The following is an 11,107-nucleotide window of genomic DNA, read 5'->3' as shown; positions in this document are numbered from 1 at the left end:
CTAATACAAAACCAATGGAAGTTGTCCCTGAAAAGGAATGTGAAGCTCAATGGGTTGAAGTTAATTTGAAATATGATACACTACACACTTACAAYATTAGACAGAATATTTTATTCAATTACATATTTACAAAGTGAAAGATGATCTATAGAAATAGGAAGGCTGACTGAACTGGGGAATGAAACAAGGGCAGTTCTTACTTTTAGCTATCAGGCATGAGAACGTACAAACATAATGCCGTCATTAGTCTTTTCATCGCATTKATACACATGTACTATGTCTAGGGCCAGGAKTTTTTYCTGACCACATGACCAGACCAAGTAAACTCCACACCCTTATTTGGTTTATAACAGGCAAATTGTCTCTGGCAGCCAAATACTCCATCTAAATTAAGGTACGGTTCTAGAAACATAAAGCCATCTACTTTCATATGCAAAATATACATTTACTCTAGTGTTATATAAGCAATAAGGCCAGAGGAAGAGTGGTATATGGGCAATATACCACGGCACGACGCAACACAGAGTGCCTGGACACAGCCCTTAGCAGTGGTATATTGACCATAATCACAAACCCCAGAGGAGCCTTATTGCTATTATAAACTGGTTCCCAACGTAATTCGAGGCGTAAAACTAAATGTTTAGTCACACCCGTGGTATACGGCCTGATAAACCATGGCATTCAGCCAATCAGAATTCAGGCCTCAAACCACCCAGTTTATAAAACCGGTGTTAACAGTTGCAGCCGACAGTATTTTTCAGTGATGAGTTTGTGGCGTCCATCTTCCGTTTACACACAGGTTTTTGGAGATGCAGATCGCTAATTAGCACAGGTAGTCAACTGTCTTCCGTCCGTTTTCCGTAAACAAGCACTGTAACATGGAAATATGGCCGTGTGAGAACCCTAACCCAATAAACATGTTTTTCCTCTCTACTGATATGAAAGATAGTTCCTTATGTATCCAAAATCTTACCGCAAACGATGCATGTTAACATTTCGTGCAAGTGTTGGTGCTCTTGTCGGTGACCCCGGCCAGAAGATACTATCGTTAATAGACGCTAAAGGTACTTAGCATACATGAATGGCCTAGGCCCTACCACATACACACAATACCAATAAATTACACTGAAAATAACTTCAATATGAAGCATTTAAGGACAAGGCTCAACTTTWAAAAATCCTTTGTTAGTGTCATTACAAATCTATAAATGGTTGATAGGTAAGAATGTAAGCCAACTGATGTCCATAGGGTCTGGATGGGTCAGCAGCAGGTTCTATTCTAGTGGGAGATGAGCTCATGATGCCAAGTGAAGATCTGCAGAAAAGAGAAAGAGTTGAGAGGAATGACTTGCTATGATATAATACAATCATGTTCTTTTGAAACCAATGTATTTCTGGTGCTTTTACTTACAACAGCTAGCCATCCTTTGAGGCTATGTTAGGCGTGCCCATCTTCAGGTTGAACTCTTCAAGTTGAGGAACATTTAAGAAATTCAAATGTCATTAAAAGGCTTTGCCATAACAACGACAAAATGTGGTTGAATGGTGAACGCCAAGTCATAGGTAGATAAAAGGTCAACATAACCTCATCTTAGTGAAAACATGGGTATTTCAGATAACCAAGGGAGAACGTGTTGTTTCTCCCCTTGTCTCTTTCTCAGCCTGGTTCAGAGAGGAAGCCAGGGCCCATTATAGCCGCTTTCTCCACAAGGTCTGCTAGCAGTTTCTCGCCATCTTTAATTGCGTTGTCCTCTCTTTCTCKGCCTTTCTCAGCCTTTGGTTCCAAGAGGGCCCTTTGCAGACACTTTTCTCCATATGATCTGCAAGCAGTTTCTCCTCTTCTAACGTAATTTCTTCCTCTCTTTCTGGTTCTTTGTTGGGCCCGGGTTCAGAGGGAAGCTAAGAGTCATTTGTAGCCATCTGAGGAACTACTTTCTCTATTGTGTCTGCAAGCAGTTCCTTCCCTTCTGTCATCCCCCCCCCCCCTTCCATCTTGGGTGCTGGTTCATTGGCCTCAGTGCCTTCAGCATCTGCTTTTGCCTTTGACAGTTTCCCCCCTGTCAAATATATTCATAAGGGTACACGGAACCTCTCTCCTTTTTCCTCTAGTGTTTTCTTATTTTTCTTTTTCTTGGGCTTTGGCTCAGAGGCCTCCCCAGAGTCCTTTGCAGCATCTAGAGGAGGCACTTTCTCCTTAGTGTCTACAAGTGGTCTCTTCCCTTTGTTCTGGCAAGCCCTTTTCCTCCTCTTTGCAAGATGCTTCCTATTCCCTTTCATATTGTACTGATGCCTCTTTAGACATCTGATTCGAATCCTCATGAAGATACCTGGATACAATTTTTTTTTCTTGGGGCCCATTTCAGAGGGGGCCGCAGAGTCCATTGCAGTCACCTGAGGAGCCACTTTCTCTGCAGCGTCAGCATGTGGTTTCTCGCCTTCTGGTTCTTTCTTAGGCCCTGTTTCAGATGGTGTCTCCAAATTCTTTGCAGCTTCCTGAGGGACCACTTCTTTAGCAGTGTCAGCATGTAGTTTCTCCCCATCTATCATTGCTTCTCCTTCTTGGTCTTTCTTGGGCTCCGGTTGAAAGGGGAAGTGAGGGGCCACTTTCCCTGCTGCAAGCAGTCGCTTTCTTTTGCGCTGGTGAGCCTTATTCCTCCTCTTCTCAAGCCATTTCATATTATACTGAAACTTCCTTAGATGACTGTGATAACTCTTCATAAATATACCTGTGAAGAATATATTGTTTCTCCCCTTTGCTTTCTTCTTGGACCCTGGTTCAGAGGGGGACTTCTTTGTCGCTATCCGAGTGGTCAATACCGCGGGGGACTTCTTTGTCACCATCTGACAGGACACTTTCACTACGGCTTCTGCATGCTTCTGTGACTTTTCCTTGTGGTTGCTAGCGTGCTGGGTGTATGTGAGATGGTGGTTGCTAGCGGGTTGGATGTATATGTATCTCTGACTTAAGACTACTGGAGTGCTGGCAGGCTGGGTAGATGTGAGCTGGAGGTTGCTAGTAGCAGCCTGGGTAGATGTGAGCTGGAGGTTGCTAGTAGCAGCCTGGGTAGATGTGAGCTGGAGTTGCTAGTAGCAGCTGGGTAGATGAGAGATGGGAGGTTGCTAGTAGCAGCCTGGGTACATGTGAGCTGGAGGTTGCTAGTACAGCCTGGTAGATGTGAGCTGGAGGTTGCTAGTAGCAGCCTGGGTAGATGTGAGCTGGAGGTTGCTAGTAGCAGCCTGGGTAGATGAGAGATGGAGGTTGCTAGTAGCAGCCTGGGTAATGTGAGCTGGAGGTTGCTAGTAGCAGCCTGGGTAATGTGAGCTGGAGGTTGCTAGTAGCAGCTGGGTAGATGTGAGCTGGAGGTTGCTAGTAGCACTGGGTAGATGTGAGCTGGAGGTTGCTAGTAGCAGCCTGGGTAGATGTGAGCTGGAGGTTGCTGGTAGCAGCCTGGGTAGTGAGTAGATGGAGGTTGCTAGTAGCAGCCTGGGTAGATGTGAGCTGGAGGTTGCTAGTAGCAGCCTGGGTACATGTGAGCTGGAGGTTGTAGTAGCAGCCTGGGTACATGTGAGCTGGAGGTTGCTAGTAGCAGGCTGGTTAGATGAGAGCTGGAGGTTGCTAGTAGCAGGCTGGGTAGATGTGAGCTGGAGGTTGCTAGTAGTAGGCTGGGTAGATGTGAGCTGGAGGTTGCTAGCAGGCTGGGTAGATGCGTATGTCTGGTTTAAGGATGTGGTGCCATTAGATAATATGGGGGGGGCTGGGGTAGGGTGGATCCCAGGGGGTTAGGTAGGAGGGGCTTGTTACCAGGCAGCATGGCAAGCGGGCATGATTCCAGGAAGCATGGTACAGGGGACATAATACAGGAAGCGTGGTATCAGGGGACATGGTACCAGGGGGATAACCACACTGGAGGGAAGGCAATGGTGTAGGGGCTGCTGTTGTATGCCATAAACTGAGAGTATGGGTGGGGGAGTTTGTTGCCATTATAGATGCACGAGGAGGATAGAAAAAGGGTATACAGGGTAAATGGAGTATGAGTAGAGCTCAATTGAGCTGTCAATGGACTCATCCCCATGCCTAACCTCTCTATGTCCAGTCTTTAGTAATAGTGTGGCAGTCGCTGTCTGTGTCCAGGTGCTGTTCCAGTTTCTGGTCTAGAACGTTTGTCTCTGGTCCTTTGCAACCACCTGTCTATGTCCTTGTCTATCGCTCGGTTTCTGTCTCTCTCAGATCTGTATCTGTCCGGTCTCCCTCTCGGCCTCCGTCCTGCTTTCTCTGGGTCTCTGTCCGTGTCTCTCAGATCTGTCCGCGTCTCCGTCCCTGCCTTTCTCTGGGTCTTGTCTCGTGTCTTTCAGATCTGTATCGGCCCGTCTCTCCTAGATCTGTCCCGGTTTCTCTCGGCCTCCGTCCAGTCTTTCTTGGGTTCTGTCGTGTTCTCTAGATCTGTCCGGTCTCCTCTCGGCCTCCGTCCTGCTTTCTCTGGGTCTCTGTCCCGTGTCTCTCAGATCTGTCCGGTCTCGTCCCTGCTTTCTTGGGTCTCTGTCCCCGTGTCTCTCAGATCTGTATCGGCCCGTCTCTCCTAGATCTGTCCGGTCTCTCTCTCGGCCTCCGTCCCAGTCTTTCTCTGGGTCTCTGTCCCGTGTCGCTCAGATCTGTCCGGTCTTCTCTCGGCTCCGTCCCAGTCTTTCTCTGGGTCTCTGTCCCGTGTTCTCAGATCTGTCCCGGTCTCTCTCGGCCTCCGTCCAGTCTTTCTCTGGGTCTTTATCTCTATTCTTTCTGATCTCTTAGTTCTCTGACTACGGTATGTCCTTGTCTCTCTCTCTGGTACTAGAGTGTCTGTGCCGTCTCCCTTTCGGTTTCTCTCAGATCTGTCCCTTTCTCTGACTCGGCCCTTCTCTGGTACGAGAGCATCTTCGCCCGTATTTCTCTCTCGCAGGACTGTCCCTTTTCTGACTCTGTCCTCGTCTCCTCTCTGTCCGGTCTCTAGTACTAGAGTGTCTGCGCCATCTCTCTCTCCATCTCTTTCAGATCTCTCAATTTTTCTGACTATATCCTCTTCCTTCCTCTGTCCTTGTCTCTGGTACCAGAGTGTCGGTGCCAGTCCCTCTCAGATCTGTCCCTGTGTCTCTCTATGTCCCATACCTGTTACTAGAGCTGCTGTATTCAACAGTCATGTTTGAGTGCTGGTTTAGAAGGGAGCTAGGGCTGGCGCTGTCTGATGGTAATGAGGAAGCACTGAGATGTTTAAATGAGGGCTCGCTCTCTTTTTCTCTTTTCCCTTCTCATTTTGAACTTCTTTTCAAGTCCATCTTCCCATACAGCCTGTCATTGGTCCTGTCTGTCCTGACCCAACTCCTCAACCCCAAGTCCAGCCCAACGATCTCCGCAGGGTCTGCATCTGCTCGTACCGTGCTCATCCTCACGCTCACCTTCTTCTTCTCCTCAACTGGAGAAGACATGGATCTACTGCTGGAGTCAACATGACCCTCGGGCAGAGTCGGAAACTTGTGGTAGCTTCTCGCACAACGAGTACCATTTTTTTGTTGTTGACGATCTTTGAGAGCTTGTTGATGTCCACCCTTCATTGAGGACATTGAGGAAGCGCTGGAAGCCTGTGGCTGCTATGTCTTGCTCCTGTGTCCTGAGTGAATGAACTGGCCTCTGATTGTGCGTTTATCATTCGGGACCACTAACAGGAAACATATGATCAAATATCAATGAATATCTAACCACTTCAGCTATAAACAAACTAGTGCTGGGAGATTAACAAAAATTTAGGGTATTTTTCTTTTTTAACTAATTGACCGACGTATGTTCAATTACTTGAATACACTTCGTTCAGTTTTTTGGTAGGGAATTAGTAGGGAAATGTAGTTTCCAACAGGCAATATTTCGCATGCTTTAGCACATAACTACAATGACCATAATCCATCTACTTGTCTGGTCTGTTTCTTTTACGCCATCTATTGAAGAGAGAAGAATGCACAATTGCGAGGTGATATAGAGCAGCTGTTACTTTGTGAGGTATCTCTACCTGAAAATACATCATCTACTTGGTATTCAGCAGTCATAAAAGCATGCCTTATTTACTTTGAAGAACTACGAAATAGTGATTTTGTAAGACAGCATAGGCAGAAGCTCTAGAGATGAGATGACTTGGAATGAAATAGGTCATCAAATAAACAAATGTAATATACACAAATGAAATATTTTATTAAATTAAAGTTATGTGAATAAATTATGGTTAATAGTGATAAGCAGTAATTGGCAGTCACTACCATCATGGGACTTTTATTAATTGTTTTACTCTGTTAGAGCATTCACCACAGTGCATTTGATGTTAAAAAATAATAATCGAAACCAAAAAAAGCACTAATCGCTCAGCAATAAAAAACAAATGTGTTTGATCTGCTTGTATCATCAAGATGGCCCATCAAACGTATCACTTATGTGTGCATTTCACACCTTTGTGTTGTCATGGGCTTGGTATATTTATCTGAATGTCACAATGATGCATTTGGTTGCATTTTACTCATAATGGCTCATTCGGCCATTCTAGTTATGCTCAAGTTATCTCAATGACTGTTCGCATGCTAGGTAGCAATTGATGCATCAGGTGGTTGACAGGGATAACACTAATATAGCGGTGACATTTTAGAAAAAACTATAGGCCTATAAGAACACAAAAAAATATTATGAAGCGTACAATTAAGTAGGCACTTCATATCCTGCCTATTTGGAACGGGTGTCAATCGCAGAAATCGATTGTAATAAATCGGGGATGGTTTTCTTGACTTCCTTATGATACTTTTGCCGACCTCTATGTTTTGTTATGGCTACATATCTCTTGTTGGGAGAGCGTTGTTGGTTCATTAAGCTTCACTTTCAGTCTCAGAGGACGGGCCTCTTCATTTTCTAGGGGAGCGCTAATCATCAGCTCCAATGCTCGCATCTTGTTTTGTTTCTTCAGCTTGGTAGGGGTATCCTGGAGGAAAATAGACAATATTTTAGTATGTGTAATGCAGTTGTCTCTGAATAGTGATCTAAGGTCAGTTTCTATTTACCTCTTAGACTCTTAATGGCTGTGGGTAACTGATCTTAGATCTGTGTTTGGAGAAAAGGGGGTCTGCTGCTAAGTCCATGTAGCAGAAACATCAGAATCCAAACATCAGGAAAGATCTGATGGTCACCCTGATGAAGGCGGTTGTAGTCGCAACACATTGGTGGATTTGTATTTTTTGCTACGCATAAGCCATAAACAATAAAAAGCTCTAAATGTTTTACGCTACACGCTAGTGCCTTGATTTTTYKGACAAAGGCTTTTTTGGCATTGTTTACTATCCATCATCAACTTCTTTTGGATCTATCAGGGAAGATTTATTCATAACAGTGTTGAGATCAATTCAGAATTTAATTAAATTCAACACATTAATTGAAATTCGATTTTGAATTGTTAACACCCCACAGGAAGCAGATTTTTTTTATAAAGTAGAATTTTAAATAACTTAGATATGGACATATGAGTCTCAATCCTTTGCCAAAATCACCAGACACCTCTTACTAAAGAATAGATACCATCGCAGTTATAAATGAGAACTTGTTCTCAACTGGCCTACCTGGTTAAATAAAGATGAAAATAAATAAATAGCACTTACCCACCTTGCGTCTTATTTCCCAACCCTAGACTGTGCCTGTCTGGTGACACTTTTCCCAAATAGGAGGGAATTTCCGTGGTTGGTAGACGGTTGCGTTGCCAAGCAGTGCCCAGGAAATAATTCAATTAAATTGATGGATGCTACCCCCCCCATCATCCAAATCAAACATGGATTCCAATTTCTGTTATTGCTTTACGCGCACACCTGTGTTTCCAAACCTGTTTGGCCTAACTAATCAGCCTTGCAATACGGGCACCGTGCTGCAACAGACAGGAAGTAGAAATTGAGTGTGTGCGAGCAAACATTGAAATCCATCATTGATTAATAGTCCTTTCAGCGTGACTTAACTTGAACACTTCTCCAATGTCACGCCCCAAGACGGAATGTTAAATAAATGTACTTACACGTTATTAACTGTATACATGACGGCGAGCTCATACGGCTACAATATGTCAAACATAGTTTTGGTAACCATGCATGATGTCAACATGAACATAATGATGTATGGAATAAATTAAGGGGAATTTGACACAAATCTAGATTTTTGCATGAACTATCCCTTTAATTAAAATGTAATTCTGCTTCCTGTGGAGTGTGGCCAAATCAAATCTAATACTTTTATGGGAATTAAAGACCAATTAGCAATTCAGAATTGACTCCAACCTTGATTAATAAATACAGCACTAATAGGTACATACCTTACTCAGAATGTCCAGCACCCTCCGTTTAAGAGGTAGGCATATGCGTGAGGACTGGTCCGCGACATTACTGTTGAATGTTGTATTGTTCGCCTTCGTCTGTTTAGACATGCCCTTCGTTGTTGTGTATGCAGTCTGTGCTTTAGGCATGTCCTTAGCTCCGCGTTTAACCTTTTGCATAGCAAGAACAGCTTTCTTGCAAGCTCTCTTCTCCTCTATGACCTCCAGGTCCTCCACACTGAGCTCCAGAGGATCTCCATCAACGTCCACATCTGTGTCTGGGGAGAAGGGAGCACCGCTACCCCTCAATGAGCCTTCGCTCCAGTCTCTGGACGATGGGTCCATGATGTGCTTCCTCTGATATGAGCTACCATACTCCTCCCAACCTTCTCTAGTCCTCCTCATGCTGGAGTATTCACTGTAGGGCTCTCTGGCCATAGCCTGGCCGTTGTCTCTCGTCTCAAGGCCATCGTCCCATTGCCCTGAGCTCGGTTCTCTGTACTCCCTCCGCTGACTGTACCTCTCTGGTTCTCCATACTCCCTCCGCCGACTGTACCTCTCTGGTTCTCCATACTCCCTCCGCTGACTGCATCCCTCYGGTTCTCTATACTCCATCCGCTGACTACATCTCTCTGGTTCTCTATACTCCATCCGCTGACTGCATCTCTCTGGTTCTTCATACTCCCTCCGCTGACTGTACCTCTCTGGTACTCCATACTCCCTCCGCTGACTACATCCCTCTGGTTCTCTATACTCCCTCCGCTGACTACATCCCTCTGGTTCTCTATACTCCATCCGCTGACTGCATCTCTCTGGTTCTCTATACGCCATCCGCTGACTGCATCTCTCTGGTTCTTCATACTCCCTCCGCTGACTGTACCTCTCTGGTTCTCCATACTCCCTCCGTTGACTGCATCTCTCTGGTTCTCCATACTCCCTCCGTTGACTGCATCTCTCTGGTTCTCCATACTCCCTCCGTTGACTGTGCCTCTCTGGATCCATGGGGTACATTCTGCCAAGGTGCCTGAGCTGGACTGACACTCCAGGTTCACTGCAGAGAATAAAATGGTGGTGAACTGTACTGTGTGTCAACTATATTACACTAATGTTAAGTATGTGATGAATATAAGCATGTTTGTCGTTGATTATGCTATATTGGATGTTATTTGCCCAGATATGCATGTTCAAGGCAAGACATAAGACCTCAAACGAATTAACAGGCTTTTAAACAAACAAGTTGAGTTCCAATATATAGGTAGTTGCATTTGTCTTCTATAATGCTAACTTAGTTTGCTTGTACGTTAATGTTCTGAATGTCAGCTGAAATGTGCTAGCCAGCTAACGTTAGCTATAGGTTACTACCTAGCTAGTTCGTAACGTAATTTTCAGAGCAGGTTGGCATATACCTTGCTAGCTAACGATTGTAAATGCAAGCATGCCTGATATAATATCGACAAATACATGAAATTGCCACATTGAAATAGTCACATTGCACATTTTCCATAATAAGTGGCGGCAAACATTGACTATAGCTAATGATTGCCTACCTCGAGTCTCGCGCAGGCTTATGTGTTCGCCGTCTCCTTCTGGATCTTGTAGGGTCAAACAATTTGCATACCAGTCTCTCTTAAAAATCGGAGTTATTTGATTTCAATATAAATTGTATAGATCGGGTTAAGTTTGTTATAAAGGCAACTGGTCAACCAACATAACCTCGTTTCTTGTCTACTTCGTCTATAGCTCTGTATTCAGCTTCAGGATCGACATTCCAATAATGCCACCAATAGGACGGAGTGCGAAGAGCAGGGCATTTTCTAATACTAAACCAATGAAAGTTATGCCTGAAAAGAAATGTTAAATTACTTTTGACATACTCCACACTTACAATATTAGACAGAATATTTTATTCATTTAAATATTTACAAAGTGAAAGACGATCTATAGACTGAACTGGGGAGTGAAACATGGGCAGTTTTCTTGCTTTTAGCTATCAGGCATGAGAACTTACAAACATGTCATTGCATTGATACACATGTACTATGCCCAGGGGCAGGAGTTGTTTCTGACCACATGACCAGACCAAGTAAACTCCACGGCCTTAATATTTAGTTTATAACGGGAGAGAAAATGCATTTGCTGAGCAGATATCATAGTCAAGAAAAACTCCTGGCCCTACCCATACCACACACAATACAAAACATTACACTGAAAATAGCTTCAACGTGAAGTATTTAAGGATGAGGATAAACTATAACAAATCCTTTGCTAGTGTCATGACAAATCCAGCTTCCTGAGGAACCACTTCTTCTGTGTCAGCATGTAGTTTCTCCCCATCTATCATTGCTACTCCTTCTGGATCTTGGGCTCCTCTTCAAAGGGGAAATCCTTTGCAGCTACTTGAGGGGCCACCATCTGAGATGGTGGTTGCTAGCAGGCTGGGTGTATGTGAGATGGTGGTTGCTAGCGGGCTGGGTGTATGTGAGATGGTGGTTGCTAGCGGGCTGGGTGTATCTGAGATGATGGTTGTTAGCGGACTGGGTGTATCTGAGATGGTGGTTGCTAGCGGACTGGGTGTATCTGAGATGGTGGTTGCTAGCGGGGGTAAAGGGAATAGAGAGACACAGGGACAGATCTGAGAGGGACTGCCACTGACACTCTGGTACCAGAGAGACAAGGAAGAGAGGAGAGGAGGATATAGTCAGAGAAATTGAGAGATCTGAAAGAGATGGAGAGGGAAATGGGCACAGACACTCTAG

The 11,107-nt window shown here is 44.6% G+C and overlaps 2 protein-coding genes and 1 long non-coding RNA gene across 3 annotated transcripts in view; 1 reads left to right on the top strand and 2 right to left on the bottom strand.

Annotated features, from left to right (window-relative positions):
• Positions 1-92: 92 nt before the first annotated feature.
• LOC111982420 (zinc finger protein 318) overlaps positions 93-11,107 on the bottom strand; it is a 30,994-nt gene continuing 19,979 nt past the window's right edge. The window contains exon 3 of the mRNA XM_070433811.1: positions 93-1,315. The gene's annotated coding sequence lies outside the window, so the exon portion shown is untranslated. The remainder of the gene's footprint in view (positions 1,316-11,107) is intronic.
• Positions 3,349-3,637, top strand: LOC139022727 (uncharacterized). The gene is made up of 3 exons (XR_011473769.1): positions 3,349-3,433; positions 3,470-3,541; positions 3,577-3,637. It is a non-coding gene; the product is annotated as an uncharacterized lncRNA (long non-coding RNA).
• Positions 5,281-10,140, bottom strand: LOC111982419 (serine/arginine repetitive matrix protein 5-like). The gene is made up of 4 exons (XM_024013986.3): positions 9,899-10,140; positions 8,352-9,402; positions 6,839-6,983; positions 5,281-5,444 (listed from the first exon to the last, which is right to left on the bottom strand). Exons 2-4 carry the CDS (start codon positions 9,360-9,362, stop codon positions 5,281-5,283), a joined length of 1,320 nt encoding a protein of 439 aa, XP_023869754.2. The 5' UTR covers positions 9,363-9,402; positions 9,899-10,140.

Source organism: Salvelinus sp. IW2-2015, linkage group LG21, assembly GCF_002910315.2.
Source record: "Salvelinus sp. IW2-2015 linkage group LG21, ASM291031v2, whole genome shotgun sequence".
Classification (NCBI taxonomy): Eukaryota; Metazoa; Chordata; class Actinopteri; order Salmoniformes; family Salmonidae; genus Salvelinus; species Salvelinus sp. IW2-2015.
The sequence above is the reverse complement of the archived record's forward strand: the minus strand, read 5'-3'. Positions and strand labels throughout refer to the sequence as shown.